Source organism: Callospermophilus lateralis, chromosome 1 (assembly GCF_048772815.1).
Source record: "Callospermophilus lateralis isolate mCalLat2 chromosome 1, mCalLat2.hap1, whole genome shotgun sequence".
NCBI classification, from domain to species: domain Eukaryota; kingdom Metazoa; phylum Chordata; class Mammalia; order Rodentia; family Sciuridae; genus Callospermophilus; species Callospermophilus lateralis.
This window is the reverse complement of record NC_135305.1, coordinates 88975735-89000565: the sequence shown is the minus strand read 5'-3', so window position 1 is coordinate 89000565 and position 24831 is coordinate 88975735. Positions and strand designations below refer to the sequence as shown.

The 24831-nt window shown below is 41.8% G+C and overlaps 1 protein-coding gene across 1 annotated transcript; it reads left to right on the top strand.

Annotated features, from left to right (window-relative positions):
• Nucleotides 1-96: 96 nt before the first annotated feature.
• On the top strand, nt 97-23796 carry LOC143397643 (uncharacterized). Its single transcript, XM_077109979.1, is given in 10 exon segments — nt 97-271; nt 370-546; nt 6790-7084; nt 7086-7151; nt 11689-11719; nt 13022-13151; nt 18294-18385; nt 22388-22452; nt 23597-23672; nt 23674-23796. Coding segments are annotated over 10 exon segments (1230 nt in total).
• The last annotated feature ends 1035 nt before the right edge of the window (nt 23797-24831 follow it).

The following is a 24831-nucleotide window of genomic DNA, read 5'->3' as shown; positions in this document are numbered from 1 at the left end:
GAAGAGACCGGCAGGCGAGAACAACTGTAAGTCCCGCTGCTCACACACTGGAGGAAATGATGCAGGAGGCAGCGTGAGCCAGAGAGCAGAAAACGGATGGCCAGCGGAAGGGACACCTCCCCAGTCCAGCCTAACTCCAAGCCATCCTCGCCCTGTTGTCATAGCACTTTACAACGGACGCTACTGCGCAAGTCACACGCTGCGGACGCGCAGCCTACTGGGGGCTGTAGTCCAGAGAGGCTGAGGCCCGGGAGGCGGGGACTGGTTCTGGGTGGGCCGCGACTGGAATCCAATGTCGCCTGGGCGGAGCTCGTTAGCCCTGCCTACTAGACTTTAGCAGAGGGAATTAGCGCAGTTCTCCTCCCTCAGACCCAGGTTGTGAGAAAGCCACGCCGCCCGCCGGGGCTCGGGACCGAAGCCTCCCCTCCCGCACCAGGGCCCCACCCACTCGGCTCCAGTGGGCGGGGCCCGCGCAGAGCGGCACTGAGGGGCGCGCCGCGGCTCAGCCGCTTGTTCAGTTCCCGCGCTTCGGAGGCTGGCGGCCTTGTAGAGTGAGCGGCCGCTAGTTTTTTCAACAAGATGAGCCCGAGGGCCTGTGCATGGACTAGGCAGTCTTGGCCAGCGTATGCGCCCTCGAGGCGCAGGTGGTGCTGGTCTACTGTATACTCAATTTGAAAAGGAAAATGGGCTGCAAGACCAAGATCCTCAAGCTGGTGGAGGGTTTTGAACAGTTTCTAGGTTTATGTGGCTTTTTTGATAATTGAACAAGTACTATTATGAAATTATTTGTACCTGTCCCCTGATACACATGTGTAAATTATTCTTTTTAGTAGTCGCCTCAAAGTGACTTTCCTGTTATATAGGGTATGCAAAATATTCAACTTCGTAATGCCAATTTAAGAAAAAAAATACTTAGTTGTAGATGGACAGAATACCTTTATTTATTATGTGGTGCTGAGGATCGAACCCAGTACTTCACATGGAGGAAGCAAGTGCTCGACCACTGAGCTACAGCCCCCATAATGCCAACTTTTTTAACTTTCTTTTTTTTCATCTTTACTTTCACATTGCACTTAGCTTACCTTACCTTGTCGGTCACTTATCTCAAAATTTTGTTCTTTTTTTCAATGGATTCCAGTATAGGCTTTAAAGTTTCATGTTTTCCACCACTAATCCACATTCCCAATATAAGACACATTTCTAGCCAGACACAGTGGCACACACTAGTAATCCCAACTATTTGGGAAGCCAAGGCAGCAGAACTGAGTGTTGAAGGTCAGTCTGTATAACCTGAGACCTTGTTTCCAAAAAAAAAAAATTAAGGGGTTGGGAATGAAAAGATCCCTGCAAACAGATAAGTCTGAAAGCTGAGATAGGTTCAACCTATTTCAGTGACAATGTAGGATAGTTTGAAGAACGGGATTTGCTGGGAAACATAATGTTATTTTGCATTTGTAGCATGAAAAGCTCAGTAATGGTGCCAGAATTCTTCTCAAGATGTATGGTAGTTACAAAAATGGTAGTAGTTTTTATCCTTGCTTGTTTGCTCTCAAGCTTTACATATCCATCCCTTAATTATGAATTTATCCTTAATGACTTGCTTTGGATGAATAAGGCATTAGTAAACATAATGTAGCCAAACCTTGAAAGGTGCTTATGCATTGGGGCTTGCCCACTAGGAAAACTGGATGATAACAGAAATGTTGTCAGATAATCTCCTTCCCTCTAGAAGGTCCACACTAGAGGAACAAGCAAGCCCAAGTACAGTCACCAGCTAAATGCAGAGATAATCAATCCACCTCAGAGCAGAACTACTAAAAAATATTTTTTTAAATCATCAGAGACATAGGGACCATATCCATAATCAAGCCATTTGTTTGTTGAGCCAAACACTAAATAAATAAACATATATAATATGTGCAAGGCACTACGTTAAGCATGTCCCATAATTTAATATTCAGAATACAGATTTAAATCAATTTTTACCTTAAGTCATAGGACAAAATAAATTTGGGAAGAAATAATACTAATCTTACTTATCTGTGATGCCCTCTGATATTTCTTCTTTGCAGGGTCAGGGACTGGGGACCAAGCCTAAGCCTCCTGAGTAACTGGGACTATAGGTGCATGGTAGCACACCCAGTTGTTTTGTTTTGGGGCGCTGTGAAGGATTTTTTGTTGTTGTTGTTTGTTTGTTTTGCGGTGCTAGGGATCCCATTCAGGGCCTTGTGAATACTAGAAAAGCACTGTGCAGGGGCTGGGTGGTGCCTCAGTGGTAGAGCGCTCACCTCACCCATAAAAAAGCACCTTACAATTAAGCTACCCGCCCCCATGTTAATTTTATTTTTTAAATATTTCTAGCAATTCCCTAAATTTGAATTCACAATCCTCTGGTGACTCTCAACCCACAGTAAAAAAAAAAAAAAAAAAAAATATATATATATATATATATATATATATATATATGAAAGTTGCATTCATCAGTCCTAATAAATACTTGTGGAATTTTGTTTCCTTCTCATCCTGCTTAATCTATTTGAGATCCAGATCTTTCACAATTTATGCCAGACCTAAGACAACTCCATCCCATCCCATCTGCCTCTCCAGCATTATCTTATGACTCTGTCCCTTGACTCATAGACCTCCAGTCCCATGTTGGCTTTTTCTTTCTCACATGCACAAAGCCTCTTCTAAAGACTTATTCCACCTCCTGGGATGCTTTCTTTTATTCCTTGTTCCAACAACTCCTACTTGTCCTTTAAATCTCTGCTGGTTTGTCCCTTTTTGTGGGAAGACTTCCTGAGATGTCACTAGAATAGGTATTCCATGTGTCTTCATAGAACTGGTCACTGAAGCCGGGCACTATGGTGCACACCTGGAATCCCAGCTGCTCGGGAAGCTGAGACATGAGGATTGCCAGTTCAAATCCAACCTCAATAACTCAACAAGACCCTGTCTCTAAATAAAATAGAAAAAGGGGTTGAGGATGTGGCTCAGTGTTTACAAGCTGCTGGGTTCAATCCCTGGTATTTAAAAAAAAAAAAAAAAAAAAAAAAAAAAAGAACTGATCATTAAGTGGGGCGTGGTGGCACACACCTGTACTCCCAACACTAGGGAAGCTAAGTAAGGAAGGATCTCTGGAGCCCAGGCATTCAAAACCAGCCTAGAAATATAGCAATACCCCATCTCTAAATAAATCAATAAATAACAAAAACAAACCCTGGTCATTAAAACATTAATATATGGGTAATTATTGGTTCAACATTTTTTATTATGTAAGCTTCATGAAGGCAAAGACCAATTTATCCCCTCCACTTAGAAAATTGTCATTCCATAGTGATAGATAATCACGTGTAGATGGGTAGGGGAAGACACTAAAACGAAGAAATTTACAGAGAGGTCATCAAACATGTACATCAAAGATATTCCATAAGTCACAGGACTTGGAATAATAGAAATTTTATCAGGGCAAACAAAAATCTGTTAAATGGGAAAGTTTTATAATTTACAACAGGAGACATAGCTTTCCAAATGACCCTGATGATCAGATCCAAATAGAACACATTCTCCATCACAATCATAAATGAAATGTCCATTAGAGCTGGTTGTGGTGGCACACACCTATAATTCCAGTGGCTCCGGAGGCTGAGGCAGGAAGATCATGAGTTCAAAGCCAGCCTCTGCAAAAGTGAGGCACTAAGCAACTCAGTACGACCCTGTCTCTAAATAAAATACAAAATAGGGCTGGGAATGTGTCTCAGTGGTTGAGTGCCTCTGAGTCAATCCCCGGTACCCCCTCCCCAAAAAAATGTCCACTAAAAGTTTGTTGAATGAGGTGGGTATGGTGTTGAACACCTATAATCCCAACAGCTGGGGAGGCTGAGACAGGAGGATCATGAGTTCAAAGCAGCCTAAGCAAGTTAGAGAGACCCTGTCTCAAAATAAAACATAAAAAAGGGCTGGGGGATGTGGATCAGTGGTTAAGTGCTCATGGGTTCAATCCCTGCAACAACAACAACAAATTTTTGTTGAATGATGCCAGGCTTCATGGAACATGCCTGTAATCCAAGCTATCTGGAACAAGGATGGCAAGTTCAAGGCCTGCCTGGAAAAATTAGCAAGACCTTGTCTCAAAATAAAAAGTAATGGGAATGGTGGCACATGCCTGTAATCCCAGCAACTCAGGAGGCTGAAGCAGGAGGATTGCAAACGTGAAGCCAGCTTCAGCAATTTAGTGAGGGTCTAAGAAACTCAAAAATATATATATATTGGCTGTGTAAGGTCCTTGCTTAACATCTGCATGGCCATTTTAAGTGACAGCCACCATTTTAAGGAAAAGTTTCGCTTTCCCACCCTGGTGTTTCTGAGAAAGTCTCACCACTCCCTTATACCAACCCAACCCCTAACTGCCTGCACTAGGACTTGCCTGGTTGTGATTCCTGAGCCTCTCACATAAAAGTCCCAGAACTCAAGCCTGTTTTGCCTCACTCTCCTATAGAAAGATGACCTTTATTTGTCAGCTCTTACAAATAAACTCTCATTTGTATCTCTGCCTGGTTTCCTTTTAATTCTCGCTTACCATCTCTTGTTCCTCGCTTTCCCTTCAGGCCAAGCACTGTGGTGCAAGCCTGTAATCCCAGCTACTCGGGAGGATGAGGCAGGAGGATTGCAAGTTCAAAGCTAGCCTCAGCAAAAGTGAGGCACTAAGCAACTGAGTGAGTCCCTATCTCTAAATAAAAAACAAAATAGGGCTCAGGATGTGGCTCAGTGGGTAAGTATCCCTGAGTCCAATCCCCAGAACCAAAAAAAGAAAAGGAGGAGGTGGAGTTGTAGCTCAGTGGTAGAGTGCTTGCCTAGCATGTGGAAGGCACTGGGTTCGATCCTCAGCACCACATATAAATAAATAAATAAAGATATTGTGTCCCTCTACAACTAAAAAAATGAAAATTAAAGAATTAAAAAAAATACATTCTACTGTCATGTGTAACCAAAAAAAAAAAAAAAAACAAATAAATAATTACAAAGAAAAAGTAAAAGTAAAAAGGGTTGGGGATGTAGATAATGGTAAAGTTCAATCCCCAACACCAAAAAAAAAAAAAGTTGCCCAGACTAGTCTTGATCTTGAAACCCTTCAGCCTAAGTATCTCAAATCACTGAGATTACATAGAACGTAATTTATTGGGATTACTGTACCCAGCTACATTTTCCCTGACTTGTTTTTTTTTTTTTTTTTCTTAACTCCTGAGTTTTCTTGAGCCATTCTTTCCTGCAGTCACTTTGGATTCCAGGAACAACAGGTCTGATAAATAAACATCTATTGACAAGAGAAAACTAAGCTCCAGAAAATAGCAACTTTATTATCATGACACCATCTCACCTAAAATATCCTGAGATAAAGACCAACTATACCATGGCCAGCTGTGCAAGCCCTCTAGATATTCAAACCCTCAGCCTTTGCCTTCATTCCCCTTTCTAAAAACTTCAAAGTCTTCAGCCCCCTGAAGACAGGACTAACAATGCTGGTCCTCTTATCTTGCTGGTGTAGCTAAATCTCTTTTCCTTTACCACTGTTCATCTCTTGAATTGGCATCTTGGAATTGGTGGCCAATCTAGTCTATTGGGATCTCTGAATCTGGGGCCTTCATCTTAAAACTCTGGTTTAAAAAAATAAATAAATAACCCTTGATGCTATAAAATCACCACCATGTTTACCCAAACACAAACTGTAGCTTTGAGGATTGACTGTTCAACTGTACTATTCCAGACTATAGGAGAAAGAGTAAGGTTCACAGAAGGATAATTCACCAGGTGGAAGTGTTATAGGAATCAAATGTCTGGGCTGTCCAGCTGTTCAGTGACCCAAATTTGGTAGTCAGGAATTGAGGCAAAGTGCGGACAGCAGGCTGTGTCCTTCTGAATTACTCCACCATATATAAACATCAGTTTTCAGCCTATTCCTAAACCAGCTACTATTTTGTAAAGCAGTAGTTTACCATAAACTAATCCATTTTGAGTTTAAATGCATGCCACCCCAATAAAAATGACTGCCTATGAATTTATCTAATTAATCAGAAGTACATGGATCCATGTACCTACCAAACTTATCAGAAAGATGAGGCCCACAAACTTATAAAACACATCAGACTGCAGGGAGTGGTGACACACTCTTGTAATCTCAGCGACTGGAGAGCCTGGGGCAGGAGAATCAGGAGTTCAAAGCCAGCCTCAGCAACAGCAAGGCGCTAAGCAATTCAGTGAGACCCTGTCTCTAAATAAAATACAAAAAGGGTAGGGGGGCGCTGGGCATATCGCTCAGTGGTTGAGTTCAATCCCCAGTATCCCGCCCCCGGGGGAGGTGGGGGGGAAACGGCAAAATGCAAAGGGCTGGGGAAGTAGCTCCCTGGTAGAACACACTGGGAGGAAGAAAGCAGGGAGAAGAAAAAAAATGAGTGAATTCTACTACAGGTTATGAGTGGACCTATCAAACTCATCATAAACACCGACAGGGCTGGGGCTTGTAGCTCCGCGGCAGAGCAGAGGGAGGGGAGGAATGCCCAGGGAGGGAGGAAGGCATTCTGTCCATCTATAACTACAAAAATTAGAAAATGGAAAAAAGACCGGGCCCATGAACTAATAGTGTGCAGTGTGTCCAGCCCCAGGGGGACAACACACGTGACTTGCGCGGGGCCTAGGCCCACAAGGGGGTGTGGCCGGGCAGGTAACCAGGGTTAAGAAGCCTTGTCAGGCTTCGCCCTACCCCCGCCCACCTTGGCTCTGGGCTGCCGCCAGGGGGCGCCTACAGGCGCCTGTGGGGACCCGGACCCGTAGCCCGGAGGTGGGGGTCGCCGCGCGGAGGCGGGGGGCCGGGTGGCCTCGGCTGGGACTTCGGCTCCCGGCCCGGCGGGTCGCGGGGCAAGAATAGGGGCGCTGCGTGCCGGCCGGGCGCCACACAGAGGAACTGCGACCTTGGCCGCGGCCTCCGCCCGAGCCGCGCGCGGGACAGTGATGTTGTCCGGGCCGGGACGCGACGACGCGGGAGGGGGCGGGCTGCGCGGCAGCTGCGGGAGCCCGCGGAGCAGGAACTGCCGGGAGCCGAAGCGGCGGAGGCACGATGCGCAGCAGCTGCAGCAGCTCAAACACCTAGAGTCGTTGTGAGTCCGCGGGGTGCCGCCGCCCCTGCCCTCTGGGCCGCAGCCGGAGCCGGGGACCGGGCGACGCGGGCCTGCACCTCAGGCCCCTCCTTTGCGCGAAGGGTGGTGGCCCCGGCGCCTGCCGGCTTGGCCTCCTCTGGGCGCGGGGCCCCCGGGCCCCCGAGGCATCTCCCGCGCACAAGGAGGGCGGCATCGGCCCCAGGGAGGCTGCGGGCGGCGTTGGTGGACCGAGTGACAAACACGCCCCGCCGGGCACTTTTGGAGACTCGTTCCCTTTGATGGCCCACTGCGAAGGGGCAACCCCAGACCCTTCATCCTCGGCCGTAGAGAGGGAAGAGGAGCGCCGGGCGTGTCGCTGTGCTATGGGGAGGAGACTGGAGCCCCGAGGACTCGCCCAAGAGCTGGCCCTGAGCGTCCCAAGGCTGGCGGCGGGATCGGCGAGGGTGGCGCCTCCGCAGTCCTCAGAGTCCCGGCCCGGCCAGCCCTCGCGGCAGTGCAGAAGGCGCTGCAGCTCGGCGTCCGGAGCTCGGGATGCCGTGGTTCACAGTCAACCCGGCCGGGTCGAGGCAGCTCCGTGTCCCCTCGCTCCTGAGGCCTTCAGGAGTCCAGATGACCTGGAGAGCGCGGGCTGCAGAGGAGAGTCAACTGGAATCTGAATCTGCCCTTCTAGGTTCTTTGAATGGGCTCTGCTAAATGGGCATGAAACACTCTGAGAAGGGAAAAGCCATGTTAGTTTAGAGACGCGAGAAAGAGCCAGGGAAGCCGGGCACTCGGGAGGCTGAGGCTGGGGGATCTCAAGTTCCAGGCAAGACTGAGCAACTTATCTTAAAATTTAAAAAATAAAAATAAAAAAAGTTTTTTTATTTTAAAGCTGGGATTGTAACCCATAAAACTCAAATGTTTCTAAATTTGGTAGTCACACATTCAATAATTTGTTTCTGTTTCAAACACTTCTAGTTACCTTTGTTAGGTAAGTTATATAAGGAAAGAGCCTCAAGAAACTTCTAAAATCTTTCCTAATTAATGTTGTTAAACCTCTGATGAATGTATTCCTTTGCTGGGGGTCTGGCCCAAAAGCTGAATACTTTTAATTTCATCAGGGCAGTAGATAGAGGATACAGGCCCTGCATTTCTGGCATCCGCATTATAGGCATCCACATTATAGATGGGTTTTGGTCCGTTGAAGTCATTCAGCGGCACACTAGATTTCCCTTGCAAGCCAGATAGATGTTCAAAGATCTTTTCCTAGTTTAAGGCCAAGCAGGGCCCGGCCCTACCCAGCTATCAATATTTATGGACTTTTTCTGTAATTCATAGACCTTTATTCACCACTGAAAAAGATTAAAACATGCTTTTACAGAAAATTGAGATTGAGTAGTTAAGTTGTGTGGTCAGGGATACAGTGACCAGTTAATGTGCAAATTTAGAGCCGAATCCAATGGTCAGATTCTCACACTAGAAAGGGTTTTTTTGCCAGTTGAAGAAACTTAAAACAGTGGGTTGTTGACAAGTTTGCTTTTGGCCATTTTGGAGTCTTGTTTGGTTTCTAACATCAGAGAACACTTATATATAGTATTTTTAAAAATAAAATGATACTAGAAATACTAAAAAAAAGGACTGGGGCTGGGGTTATGGTTCAGTGGTAGAGTGCTTGTGTAGCATGTGTGAAGCACTGGGTTCCATTTTCAGCACCACAAATAAATAAATAAAATAAAGGCCCATCAACAACTAATTAAAAAAAAAAGTAATGGACTGCTTGACTCCTCAATAACCCCACATGCTCTCTGTGGCCTGCACCAAACAAAATTTCATGTTTTATTTTTGTACCTTTTTTTTTTTTTTTTTTGAACTGGGGTGTTTATGTTTATCCACTGAGCTACATCCCTGTCCTTTTTTATTTTTTATTTTGAGACAGGGTCTCACTAAGTAGCTGAGGCTGGCCTACAATTTCTGATCCTCATGCCCTAGCCTCCTGAGTTCCTGGGATTACAGGCATATGCCACCAAGCCCAGTTAGCTTATACTTCTGAGATATAACTGCATCTTTCTAAACTATATACTGTTTTCTTAGAGTCAACAATTCTAGGCTAATCTATTAACTTTCTGTCATAGTAGATAAGGGTGCTATTACTAAGCCCAGGCTTACATTTGAGCTACATCCCCAGCCAAATGCAGATATCTTAAACTGTCACAGCTCAGAATCTAAAGGGTACATAACGTTATTCCAGTTTTGTAATCTCTGATATTTAGTACTTAAATATTATTTTAAACATTGAGAAGTATCTTTTCTAATGTGTTACATTGGTCAATTGGTTAGCCCTAGGAATTAATATCAGCCACCTTTCCACAGATTTATGAAACAAGTTGTAAAATGGATGTTTTAGAAAATGCCATTTCTAATGTTAATATATTGCAAAACAGAGCCAGGCATGGTGGTGCACACCTGTAATTCCAGGGGCTTGGGAGGCTAAAGCAGGAGGATCTTGAGTTCAAAACCATCTTCAGCAACAGTGAGGCACTAAGCAACTCAGTGAGACCCTGTCTCTAAATAAAATACAAAATAGGGCTGGGGACATGGCTCAGTGGTCAAGTGTTCCTGGCTTCAATCCCCAGAACCAACAACAACAACAACAAAATATTGCAAAACAGCACATTCTTTTTCATCATGGCAAAAATATATTTATTCATGAATTTGAGTCTTTTTTTTTTTTTTTTCTTGACAGGGTCTGGCTAAATTTTTGAGGCTGGCCTTAGGGTAGCAATTGTGCCTCAGGTTCCCTAGACTCCAGAATTACAGGCATGTACCATCACACTCAGCTTGATTCTAAATTTAATTAGCCATATTTTGTTGTTTGTTCAACTCCTAAGATTTAAAATGATGTGTTTATTGGATTTGGGGATTTATACACTTTACTACCAAACTCCTTTCAGACCAGATGCTTGAGGCATCATATTATTGTTTCTAACAAATGGCTACCAGATGGGGTCTACCATCTTGTTAGGTTGTTCAGATTTCCATTGCTGTTGTTAAATTAGCCCTGTGTTATGACACACATTCCTGTTAATACTTTAAAGCCGGGGGCGTTGGGGAGCATGCTTCTAATTCCAGCTACTTGGGGGGCTGAGGTAGGAGGATCATTAAATTTGGAGGATAGCCTGGGCAAATTTAGAAGGACCCTGTCTTAAGATAATCAGGGCTGGGGATATATAGCTCAGTGATAGAGCACTTGCCTAGCATCAGTTAGTTAAGTATCAGTTTGGGGAAGAGCACTGTGCCAATTCTAAGAAGCTATTTCTGTTCATATCCATTCATTTACTAGGCAATCTTAAGTAGACAGATCCTCCTCTGACCCTTAGAAGGGCTCTGAATTAGTGACTTGGACATTTCTCATGCTTCATCTACCAAGTAGTTTTCTCCCACATCTTTTTTTTTTTTTTTTTAGAGAGAGAGAGAATTTCAATATTTATTTATTTATTTATTTTAGTTATTGGCGGACACATCTTTGTTTGCATGTGGTGCTGAGGATCCAACCCGGGCCGCACGCGTGCCAGGCCAGCGCGCTACCACTTGAGCCACATCCCCAGCCCCTCTCCCACATCTTAACAGAAGAGGAGATGGAAAATCATTTCACTTTTCCCTCAGTGTATTCTCCTTGACTTTCATCCCTAATTTTCATTCTCCTCTGAAGGGTCTCTTAAACTCTATTTGAGAGTCAGAAGGGGGGAAAAAAAAAAGAAGAGTCAGAATGAAGAAAACATTACATTGTGTTTCTGTCCTTTCCATCCATTCTGAAATATTAAAATGAGTGCTTCTTTGCAGGCTTAGAGGAGTGAGGCACAGATCTAAACTAACCACGTTTATGTGTTACTCTTTGTAGAAGCAGTATAGATGCCTTTAAAAGCCTGAGATTTGTTCTGTGAGCACATAGATGACTGTACAGTGTTCTTCCCCTTTAGACATTTGTCTGAAATGTAAGCATTTCACACCCAGCCTCTGGTCTCTTCAGAGTACAGTCAGCGCTTGCCTCATACATGTGAGGCACTGGTTTGATTCTCAGCACCACATGAAAAAATAAATAAAATAAGGATATCATGTCCATCTACAACTAAAAATATTTTTTAGAAAATCACAGAGTTTTAGGGGTTGAGGTTGTGGCTCAGTGGTAGAGTTCTTGCCTAGCACATGTGAGGTACTGGGTTTAATTCTCAGCACCACATGAAAAAATAAATAAAACAAAGATGTCGTGTCCATCTACAACTAAAAATATATTTTTTAAAAAAACCACAGAGTAGGGTCCTTCAAGGGTAAAAATGACAATGTGGGGAGTGTTTGATAGTTGAGTACAGCTGAGCCTAGGCAGGGGAATCTTTCCGCACTTCTGAGCTGATTCCTGGTCTGCAAATCAGATGAGAAATGCTTATCCTTGCTAAAATGTCTAATTAATAATGCTATAGCTCTGCTTTGTATTAACTTGGTGTGTTTGATTCTGTTAATATAATTGATGAAGTCTTGCTTCTTCTTCTTTTTTTTTTTTTAGCTATGAAAAACCTCCTCCTGGGCTTATCAAGGTTAGTGTGATGTCTGTACTCTGATTATTCTGTTAGACGTACTTGCACACCTTATAACTTGTTAGGAAAAATGATTGTTTGGGTTTTAAACCTCCTTTTATGAAAATGCTGTTTCTTCCCTGCAGATGCCAGACAGGTCCTAATTTGGGCTTTGTTCCTTTGTGGAAATTTCATCAGGCATATTCCCTTCCCCCCCAAAAAAACAACAAGGCACGTGCGCACTGTGTGTGTGTGTGTGTGTGTGTGTGTGTGTCTGAGTTGGTGTGTGTCTGGGTGGGTGTGTTCGTTTCCTGGGCTACAGCTCCCCTTCTCTCACTGTTGGCTGCCTCTCCTCAAAGCACTGCTGCCACATTTTCCTTGCCTACCTTACCTGGCCAGATCCTCAGTACACCCCATGCTGAGGTCTTAAGTGTCCTCAGCTCAAAGAGCAACCTCTCAGGAGATCTGAGAGCGCATCTACTTCAGCCTCCCTGAACAGGGACCCCTCTCTCAGCTCCCTGACCACCCTGTCAGGGTATTTCTGCATGCGGGAGATATCAGATAAAGCCAAAAGACCTCTTGTGATTTATAACTGTTGTTGTTGTTGTTGTTGGGAGGTGTACTGGGGATGGAACTCACTCAGGTGCTCTACCACTGAGCTACATCCCCAACCCTTGTTATTTTTCATTTTCAGACAAGGTCTCACTAAGTTGTCCAGGCTGGCCTTGAATTTGCATCTCCTACCTCAGCCTCCTAGATAACTGGGATTAGGGATTACAGGTGTGCCCTATTGTGTCAGGCCATAATGAACTGTTCTCATATAATATACTATCTCTATTATTACAGAAAACCTGGTTTACTTTTTTTTTTTTTTTTTTTTTTTTTTTTTTTGGTGGTTCTGGGGATAGAACCCAGGCCTTATACACACTAGGCAAATCTTTACCACTAAGCTGCATACCTAGCCCTATTTCAGTTTTATGCCTTGCTTGATTCCACACATTTTGAGGGAATGGAACCTTTCTTTTGATCATTGCATCTAATTTACATCAGAATGTGGAGGAACTCACAAATCATTTCTGTGTGAAAAACAGACTCATGCTTCCCTATAACTTCCCTATAGTAAAGTCTGTTTTTTCTGAGGAAAGTTATTTTTCTGGTGTAGTTCTACATTGATTTCCTGTTTCTCCTATCAGGTATAATTTGTCTCTCTTGTTTCTGGGGATGATTTAAGAGAAAGCAAGGCAATAGTGTGTTGCTAGGAAGAAGGGAAAAAATTCTGATGCTTTGTTGCCATGTTGTTTACACACTGTTCCCTTCATTTAGGAAGATGAGACTAAGCCAGAACACTGTATTCCTGATGTACCAGGCAACAAGCATGCCCGGGAATTTCTGGTTTAAGCGCCAACTAAAGGACTTTGGATGCCATTGGGGAAAGAAGTCAAAGTTATGCAATGTGGGTGTGGAAGAGTTTAAATAACACTTTTTGGTCTAACTATTTTTGTTTGTTTTATTTTCATAACAAGGACCAAAAGGTGGGTAGATTATAAAAAAGTTTCTTTGGGGGCTAGGGTTGTGTGAGGCACTAGGTTCAATCCTCAGCACCACATAAAAATACATAAATAAAAAATAAAGATATTGTGTCCATCTATAAATAAATAAATAAATACACACACACACACATACACACACATTTATGTATATATATATTTTTTTCCTAAAAATTTTATTTTGGGGTTTGGGGATTTAGTTCAGTAGCAGAGCACTTGCCTAGCACTGTGCAAGGCCATGAGTTCAGTCCTTAGCCCTGAAAAAAAAAAGAAAAGTTTATTTGGCTCACTAATCTGGAAACTGGAGCGTCCAAAAAGCATAACCTTGGCATCTTGATAAAGGTTCCCTAGCTGCATCATGCATGACTGAGCAGTGGAAGGGAAACCTGTTATGACCAAGAGAAAAACTCAAGACAAATGAACTCTCTCTATAACAGCTTATTCTCACAGGAACTAACAGAGTCCCAGGAGACAGGATGTACCCCAACGACCAGTTACCTTCACCTGGTTCCACCTCTTAGAAATTCACCACCTCAATACCGCTGCACTCTGGACCAGGTGCCAGCATGTGAACCGTTGAGGAACAAGTCCCATCCAAACCATAGCACTCTTCCATACATACAGTTATGTAACAGTTTACAAAGTGTGTTGAGTTCTATTTAGCTTGGTCTTAGCACACTCCTCTTTTGATGGGGACAGGGGATTGGACATCAAATTAAGGGCCTTCTTCATGCCATACAAGCACTCTATACTGAGCTATATTTCCCTTTTTATTTTGAGACAGGGTCTTGCAGATTCTCCTGCCCTAGCTTCCCAAGTACCTGTGATTGTAGGCATGCACCTGATAAGATCATGGCATGATCCCCTTTTCTAGAAAAGAAAAGAAATTGGCTTATGTCAGTAAGTGGTCCAAGGAAACAGAACAAGAAATAACTCAAAAGTTTATGATTCCAAGTTCATTGGTCTTTCATCACATCAGGAGTACAAGTGATAAAAAAAGAAAGAAAGAAAGAAAGATATTCCGTGGTAGAAATGCCATGAGTGTGGGGGATATGGAAGAGCACATGACTTGAGGAGCCATCAGAGTCCACAGAAGGTATGTCTGGACAGGTGGAGTTCCTCATGCACATTCCATACCTCACCCTGCCTCCCTTGGTGCTATTATTGTCTTACAAATTACATCGTTAATCTGATGAGGTGGTGGAGGTCCGTAAACCAGCAGCTCAGGAGACTGAGGCAGGAGGATCACAAGTTCATTGCCAGCCTCAGCAACTTAGCAAGACTATAAGTAACCTAGTGAGACCCTGTCTCAAACTAAAAAATAAAAAAAGAACTGGGGACAGTGCTCAGTGGTTAAGCATCTTTGGGTTCAATCCCTGTTATGTTCGAATTTGGGACCCCCAAAAGACCACCAGAGACCCAAGATCGATGTAAGCAACAAAGAGGTGTTTATTGCGAGCTAGCTCGGTCCTCCGCACGCACACACAGCAACTGATGACGCTGAGAGGCCCTGAACCCAGGGTTTGCAGCATTTTTTATACATTTTTTGGAGAGGGCAGGGACTTCACATACATATAGCCTCTTTTAGCAAATCATCACATACCGCGGGAAAATCAAATAACAACTCTAAAACTTGATTAGCACATTCACTGGCGGTAACAAGTTGTCTAGGGGTGATTGATCAGTACAAAGGGGGTATTCCTTTGAACTGATTGGTTTAAGCCAAGAGGGGTGTACATGCTGAACTACATGGTTTCCCAACAACACAAACTACTGGGAGGGTCATCTGGCATCCCAGGTATTTCCCTGTCTCATGCTGATTGGTGGCTGCTAGGGGGCTGCTATGGGTCCCCACCTAGCCTGACTGAGTCAGGGACACCTGGCACAGCAGATCTCTCCTGTAGATAAACAACTTAGCAGGGTGGGAATGTGCCTAGGAGCGCTCTGTGGGTTTTTCCAAGGACAAAGGTCATGTCCCTTCCTTGGACAGGCTTTGCTCTGAGGTAGAGGCTGGTTTTTCATCCCCAATACCCCCCTCCCCCCAAAATTACATCTTTATATATAATAAGTCATCACAGTTTTATAAATATTGCTTTCTGTTGTTTTTTTAAGCAAGAGAATAAAAGAAGTACCACAAAATATTTCTTTTATATGTACCTCTCAAGTTAACTTTACTGGTGCCATATTTTTTCACATGGATTTGAGTTATCCCTAGTGCCCTCACATAATTTCAACTTTGTTTCTTTTATAGGGCAACTCTATGATGAGGGCCACAACCAAGTTAAGATGGCGCCGGGCAGTATGCTAGGAGGAGTGGTTTCTGAGCCAATGCCAGGGAGCCATTAAGATGATGAGGATTCTTTAATGACTGACTGCTGTGTCTAGATGATGTCAATTAAGTTAAGCTGTGTGTAATTAGTTGGGTATATGTGAAAGACCCTCTGATTCCCTGTCCAAGAAAGACGCACGAGACACTGGCTGCAAAAACAAGAGGCAATTTATTAATACACAGACGCCTGCGGGTGCTCAGCAAAACCTCAGCTGGGGCTTTGGTGAACTGGCACACCGGGCTTTGGGGTACAGGTCTTTTATAGGATAATGGGGCAGGTTTCGCGCGTGCGGGAAGTAACAGGTTTCTTATTGGTTATTTTGAACCCAACATATAGATTACCTAAAGGGCAAAGTTGTTTTTCACTTTATGTTCCTGGATAAACCTCATGACAGTTACATATTGCACTCTGGTTTTTCTGTTCCTGCTTATCATTATCAGTTCCTGTTTGTTCAGGCATGCCTTGGGATCTGCTTTTCTGTTCTTTCTCAACCATCCTGTCCTCTCACAATAGACTACCCTTAACTGATTAACAGATAGACCTCTCCGGTGTTTACGTGGGTTAGCAACACGCCCTGATGGTTTCACAATGGGGCCTGGGGTTTCTGGGCTGGGGTCTTTCATATGTACCTCTGCAGTCTGGCAGAGAAGTGGCTCCTGCTACCTTGGGTGCCCGCTACTTTGAGTTCTCAGTTCCTGCTGAGTTCACTCGCAATAAAGTAGTTCCTGCTTCAACCTTCAAGTTGCTTGTCACCTCTTGGTTATTTTGCCCAGCAGGACTTAGGCAGCCCAGGTGGACTTAGGCATCTATATACAACAAATTCTGTAATTTTGGTTTTGTTTTGTTGGGGGGACGGTGGTGCTGGGGATAAAACCCAGGGCTTGGCATATATTAGGGAAGTACTGTACCAATGAGATGAACTCCAAAATCCTCAAATTCTCTTCAGTTTTATTAATCTAGAAATTCTTCATTTTTCTTTTTATTTTTGAAGTGCAATTTGCTGGCATAAAATTCTGATTCAATAATCTTAGCATTTTTTAAATGTTAAACTGAATCTTCATTTAATATTCATTTTTTTTTCTTTTTAAGTCTTATGATTTAAAATATATCATTCCAGCCAGGCTTGATGGCACATGCTATAACCCCAGCGATTCAGGAGGCTGAGGCAGGAGGAATTTGATTGCAAAGCCAGCCTCAGGAATTTAGTGAGGCCTTAAGCAACTTAAAGAGACCTGTTTCAAAATAAAAAAAATGGGCTGGGGATATGACTCAGTGATTGAATGCCCTGGGTTCAAACCCAAAAGAGGTTAAAATTCTTAGAGTTCCTACAGCCCCCCACCCCAACCCTTTTTTTTTTTTTTTTTTTTTCCATACTAGAGATTGAACCCATGGAAGCTTTACCACTGAGGTACATTCCCTACCCTTTTAGATTTTTTTCTTCTGAGATGGGGTCTCCTTAAGTTACTGAGGCTCGCCTATAGCTTGCAATCCTCCTGCCTCCGCCTCCCAAGTAATTGGGATTACAGGCATGAGAAATGGCTCTCAGATATTTATTTTATTTCTTTTTTAATATTTGTATTTGTAGATGGACACAATACCTTTATTTATATTTATTTATTTTTATGTAGTGCTGAGGATCGAACCCAGTGCCTCACATGTGCAAGGTAAGCTTTCTACCACTGAATCACAGCCCCAGCACCCCAGCTACTGATTTATTTATTTGTATTTGTTCTAATTAGTTATTCATACCAGCAGAATGCATTTCGAAGCATTATACATAAATGGAGCACAACTTTTCATTTCTGGTTGTATAAGATGCAGAGTAACACCAGTCAAGCAATCGTACATTTACATAGGGTAGTAATGTTTATCTCATTCCACCAATCTTTCTACCCCCACACCCACTCCCTTCCACTCACTCCCCTCCACTCACTCCCCTCTTCCCAATCTAAAGTTCCTCCATTTTCCTCCCCTCCCCCATTATGGATCAGCATCCACATATCAAGAAAACATTTGGCCTTTAGTTTGGGGGAATTGGCTTATTTCGCTTAGCGTGATATTCTGTAACTCCATCCATTTACCTGCAAATGCCATGATTTCATTCTTCTTTAAGGCTGAGTAATTCAGGTATTTATTTATTTAGTTTTAATTTTTTAGCTAGTTAATTAGTTTTAATTTTTTTAGTTGTTGATGGACCTTTATTTTATTCATTTATCTATATCTGGTACTGAGAATTGAACCCAGTACCTCACACATGCTAGGCAAGCACTCTACCACTGAGCTACAACCCCAGCCCCCCAGCTATTTATTTTTGATGCTGGAGATTTTACCCAGGGCCTTGAGCTTGCTAAGAACACACTCTACCACTTACCTACACCTTTAGCCTACAGAATCAGACACACTTGATAAAAAGTTTTATTCACAAAACTGTAGTGACACAAAAAATATTTAGGAAGACTAAAAATAAATTTCCCCTTTTGGGATACTTTTTCATGGAATTTTTTGGTAAATATGTCATAATAGAATAATTTATTCCTAATGCTACATGATTCAAGGATGCTTGGAAGCAATTAGTTGATCTGTATTTTGGGGAAACTTACTTTCATTTTCATCCATTGATTACATTTACTTTTAGAATTAGAATCTAATGAATAAAAACTTAATCTGCTGAAATTTAACAATGTCATCTTACAGAAATATTGCCCCTTTCATTTTTAGGTTGGCGTTGTAAACAGTATGGGCACCAAATAGGCGACAAAGAATGCCCTTTCTTTATCAAAGGCAACCAGAAGCTAGAACAGTTCAGAGTAGTAAGTAAAACCCCAGTGTCGATTACATTTATCAAAGACACTGTATATCAAATGAGTCAGTAGTCATCAGTGAATCAAATGTTCATATGAATACGTTCTCCAGAAGCCTTTGATCAGAGTTGTCAGATGGTAAGTGCATCTTTATTTTTTTTGGTACCGGGAATTGAACTCAGGGGCACTCAACCACTGAGCCACATCCCCAACACTATTCTGTATTTTATTTAGAGATGGGGGTCTCACCAAGTTGCTTAGTGCCTCTATAAATTGCTGGGGCTGGCTTTGAACTCATGATTCTCCTGTTTCAGCCTCCTGATCCCCTGGGATTACAGGTGTGCGCCACTGCCTCCAGCTGCTATGCATTTTTAATAGATTAGCTCTTTAATAAAAAAAAAAAAAAAAAAAAACTAACTTTGCTAGGCATGGTGGTGAATGGGTGAAATCCTAGTGACTACAGAGGATGAGACAAGAAGATTGCAAATTCAAGGACACTCTCAGCAATTTAAGTAGGTCTTAAACAATTTAGAGAGACCCTGTCTCCAGTGAAAAAATAAAAATTACCTGGGCATGGTGGCATACACCTATATTCCAGTGGCTCAGGAGACTGAGGCTGGAGGATCACAAGTTCAAAGCCAGCCTCAGGAACTAAGAAATTCACCAAGACTCTTGTCTCAAAAAAATAAGAAATGGACTGGACATGTGGCTCAGTGGTTGAATGCCCCTGGGTTCAATTCCTGATACCAAAAAATACACAACTAAAAAGGTCTAGAGGATATAGCTAATTGGTAAAGTGCTCCTCCATTTAGTTCCCAGATAGGGTAGGTGGGTGGGGGTGGGCTCACTTCAATTAAAATGTTCTTATTCTGTTCTGAAAGCAGACATTGTCTATTCAGCCCCCAGTTATCAGATGTAAAGTCATATTTCCTTACTAAAATAAAAGTGTTCATTTCCCAGACTTATCTTACTTTTTTTTTTGCTACTGGGATTCGAACCCAGGGGCGCTTTATCACTGAACCACATCGCTGGCCCTTTTTTTAAAAAAAAAATTTTTAGATATTGATGGACCTTTATTTTATTCATTTATTTATATGCAGTGCTAAGAATCGAACCCAGTGCCTCACACATGCTAGGCAAGTGCTGAGCCACAACTCTAGCCCTCCTCAGCCCTTTTTATTTATTATTTTGGAGACAGAGTCTCACTAACTTGCCCAGGCTGTTAGTGATCCTCCCGCCTCAACCTCCCAATCTGCTGTGATTACAGGCAAAGGCCACTGTGCCTGGCACTGTCTTACTATTTTAAGCTATAAGTGAATATATGTTTCCTCTATAGATGACAGTAAGACAGAACTATCATATCCTCATTTTATTTGAATAGAACTACATCCCAGAGATATAAATACATCATTCAGTAATTATTTCTGTCAAATGAAATATGCTGCTGTGTGAATATACTGGGTTTATCAGCATATATCAAAATCAGATCTGGCCAAGACATGGTGGCACATGCCTATAATCCCAGTGATTCTGGAGGTTGAAGAAGGAAGATTGCAAATTCAAAGTTAGCCTCAGCAACTTAGCGAGGCCTTAAGCAACTTAGGCCCTAAGCAATTTAATGAGTTCCTATTTTTTTAATACCTTTTTTTTTTTTTAGTTGTTGATGGACCTTTATTTTATTTATTTATATGTGCTGCTGAGAATCGAACCCAGTGCTTCATACAAGCTAGACAAGCTCTCTACCACTGAGCTACAACCCCAGCCCTAGTGAGACCCTATTTTAAAATAAAAAATAGAAAGGTCTGGGGATGTGCCTCAGTGGTTAAGCGCCCCTGGGTTAAATCCCCAATACCAAATAAATAAAAAAATTAATTAATTAATTAATAAAATCGGATAAGGTTGGGGATGTGGCTCAGAGGTAGAGTGTTTGCCTGCCATGCATAAGGCATTAGGTTCAATCCCTTGGATTGCAAAAAAGGGGGTTGGGAGTGGTTAGCATACATAGACTAATCTATACCCTCAGCTCTAAGAGTTATGTTTTAGAAAAATATGTAATGTTAAAGGAAAATGTTCATGAAAACCTAAGTAAAAATCAGTAGAATTATGTATATCATAAAGATGAGAATTCTTCCTAAATTATGAATAACCAGTAGAAGAAATGTATCAAAATTTAATAGAAATTACCTATTTTTATTAAATAGGATAATAGATTATTTATATAGCTAGCTATGTGTTTATTGATTTATGTATTTATTTTTTGCAGTACTGGGATCTTTTGTTGTTTATTTTCTGGTGCTAGGTATTAAATTCAGGGCCCTGTATCCAGTAGGAAGGTACACTGAGATGTACCACCTGCCCTCAATACATTTTATAAATTTAATTTTTTGGTACTATCTAAAATGTATATAATAAATATACTCTTTTTTAGTTCAAAGCTAGTCTCAGCAACTTAGCAAGGTCCTGAGTATCTCAGCAAGACCCTGTCTCTGAATAAAATTTGAAAAAGGGCTGGAGATATAACTTAGTGGTTAAGTAACCCTGAGTTCAACCCCTCCTACCCCAAATCAATCAATCAATAAATATCTTTTAAATTGAGATGATTTACTTACTATGTTTCTCCTATATATTTGTTTGCTTGCTTATTTGTACTGAATATGGAAACCAGGAGCTCTCTACCACTGAGCTGAATTCCCAGCCTTCTTATTTTTTACTTTGAGACAGGTCTTGTTAAGGCTTTGTGTAGTTGCTGAGGCTGGCCTAGAACTTAAGACTCCTCCTGCCTCAACCTCCCAATTGAGATTACAAGTGTGCACCACTGCACCCAACTGCCTATATGTATTTTTATATTAAGCCTTTTTTTTGGTAACGGGTGGAACTCAGGAGTTCTTAACCACTAAGCCTCATCCCCAGTCCTTTTTTATTTTTGAATTTGAGAAAGGGTCTCACTAAATTGCTTAGAGCCTCACTAAATTGCTGAATCTGGCTTTGAATCTGTGATCCTCTTTTCCCCACCTTCCGAGCCACTGGGATTACAGGCATGTGCCACCATGCCTGGCTTGAAGCCAATTTAAATTATGTAAATGGTACAAGAATACATTTGTCTTATTAAGCAAAATGAAAAACTTACATAAGGTTTTTACCACCAAGTCCAATCTTACTTCTCTCCCCAGAGTGGGTCTACAGAAAGTAGTTGGATGCACATATTTCCAGACTTCTTGGGGTATGTAGCATATATTTTACTGTACTTATAAATGGATTATTATTACACATCATTTTGTAACTCATTTATTTCACTAAATATTATCTTCTTGTCATCTATCCACATAAGCCAAAGAGAATCACCTCAATATTTCTCAAATTGAGTACTGTTTTATAAAAAAGATCATACCACAGACTAGGTTGTGGCTCAGCGGTAGAGTGCTAGTCTAGCACGTACGAGGACTGGGTATGATCCTCAGCACCACATAAAAATAAAGAAATAAAATAAAAATATGTGTCCAACTACAATTTTTAAAAAATTTTTAAAAAGATCATGCCACTATATGAACAGCTATTGCCTCCAGAATAATATTATTTCTTGTATTTTTCTAATTGGGAAATTGTTTTTCTAGCCTTAATGAATCTACAGCAAAATGACCCCTAAAAAGAATTAGAATATATTAAACATAAAGCTATATCAAATAAAGTAGGGATTTTTAATGGTAAATGGGAATGGGAAAGATAGTAGAATGAATTGGACATAACTTTCTATGTTTCTGTATGAATACATGACCAGTGTCACTCCACACCACATATAACAGGAATTGGAAGTTATACTCCTTGTATGTATGATATTCAAAATACATGCACCTGTCATGTATAACTAAAAAGAACAATTATATATATATATATATATATATATATATATATATATATATATGAAATTCAAGTGAAAAAAATAAGGATTTTATTTATATTTAACTACCAGTCCAGGAAGCCTAACAAAACCTTAACCTTTTCTGATCTCTTAAGGTACATGAAGATCCCATGTATGACATCATTTGAGAGAATAAAAGACATGAAAAGAATGAAAAGACATGTGAGTGATTGGGAGGCCAGGAGTCATTGATAAGCAGGCCAGTGTGGAAGTAGTACTACGCCAGCCTCCTTTTAACCAAGCACACTCACTCCCCTAGAGTTGAGGTTGAAAATTCACATTGTAGTATCTGCTTATAATTCATTCACTGTTCAATGAGTTCAATATATCTTCTCCAACATCACTGAGAATCTGAGAGCTTTCATTAAAATTTATTCTTAGACATGATTAAAGACAGGGTAAAAAAGGAACCGGGCACATTAGAACTCACCAATAATACCAGGTACTCAGGAAGAAGTATTCAAGGACAACCTGGACAGTGTCCCCTATCATGTGCAAGCCTCTGGGTTCAGTCCCCAGTACCCCACCCCCAACCCCATGAAGAGGGAAGGGTTTTTTTCAAATTGCTTGCACTAAATTGTACTTCTTGAGAAGGTAGACCAATTTGACACTGAGCAGTGTGGAAAAAGGTTCATTAAGTTTGCATCTTTAGTGAAGTGCAGTGATGCATGATGCACACCTGTAATCCCAGCAGCTTGGGAGACTGAAACAGGAGGATCACAAGTTGAAAGCCAGCCTCAGTAACTTTTTCAAAATAAAAAATCTACCTAAATCCCAGCAGAGCAGGAGGCTGAAATAGGAGGATCACGAGTTCAAAACCAGCCTTAGCAAAAGTGAGGTGCTAAAGAACTCAGTGAGACCCTGTCTCTAAATAAAATACAAAATAGGACTGTGGGTGTGAATCAGTGGCTCAGTGCCCCTGTGTTTAATGACTGTACACCCTCACAAAAAAAAGAAAAAAATATATATATATGCACACTTATATAAAAAAGACTAGGATATGGCTCAGTGATGAGGTGCCCCTAGTTCAATCTCTAGTACAAAAAAAGAAAAATGGTGGGGCAGAAGATATGGCTTAGGGGTAAGAACCCATAGGTATGTTTCATCACTGGTACAAAAAAAAAAAATGCTACATGTTTTACAAGTTATAAAGACTATGGGAACCGAACCATTTATGAACAATGAAACCCTATGTGTTTAATTGTGGCTTTTACCTGCCTCAATACTGCTTTTAAATCATGTTTACCTAAAAGAAATATTCAATATTAAGCATCACATTACTTTGATCAATCTTCTATGCCTACGATATAACAACTAAAGCAGTTACTAGAGAATTCTACCTCAGAAGAGGATGGGAGCAACTCCAGTTCCTCAGAATGTAAAGGGAAGCAAAAAAAAAAAAAAGAAGAAGAAGAAGGAAAAACATAAGAAAAGGAAGAAAGAAAAGAAAAAGAAATGGAAGCATAAGTCTTCCAAGTCATGTGAGAGTTCAGACTCAGACTGACAAGGACTGGACTTGCTCAGCAGTCTCTTTCCAACAATTCAACCCTGTGGCCAAATAACAGAGATGCTTCCCAAAGGAATAGGACAGAGAACTAGTACAGGAGTGCCCCTGGCATCAAGGCCAAGGATTCTCCTTACCTTGCTGCGATGAGCAGGCCCTTAGGAGCAAGCTGTCTCCACATAGCTGCTAGGTCTAGATGCCACTGAGTTATCAGGACAAAGTTCATTCACTGTTCCCCACCCTACCAGTTGCTTGAGTCTGCAGTTCCCTTGAAAGGTCTCCTGCAGCATGGCAGTGCAGAGGGAACCTCTGAGAAGGTGCTCTAAGAATTTGGTGCAGTTTTTGTTCCCCATGGTAAAGCAACTCAGGTCCCATGGACTGAAGTGCATTACTTAACCCATCTACATGGCCGAAGAGAATCAAATTGTGATTGATTTTTTAAATATACTTACATATGAATAAAAGAGGCATGTGGGCTGGGGTGTAGCTCTGTGATAGAGCTCTCATCCAGCCTTCATAGGACCCTATGTTAGATCAGCATTGCTTAAAAAAAAATCATGACAGTTCTTCCTACATCATTTCTGTCTTCCCCAGTGGTTCCTGCTCTTACCAGTTTGCATTGACTTCTTTCAGCACTGACTTCTTGTAGAAATGCACATCACAAACAGGACTTTTATATGTCAGTGCATTGCATGCTCACCTATGCGTTGTTTTTTGTAAACCTAACAGTAGGAAATATGAAAGTAACCATCTTCATTGCATACACGGAGGCCTCGTTGCTGCATATAATGTGTCCGTTCCTATTCCCCTGACATGACTTGTGGATTGGGCAAAAAGTCCCCCTAACAGCTTGAAAAACCTCAAGACTTCATTATATTGAACATGTTAGCATCTCAGTACCCAAATCTTCAGATTTTCTCACAGTTTTAACTCGAAAAATAATGAAGAATAGCCAGGCGTGCTGGTCCACACCTATAATACCAGCAGCTCTGGAATCTGAAACAGAAGAATTGCAAGTTCAAAGCCAGCCTCAGC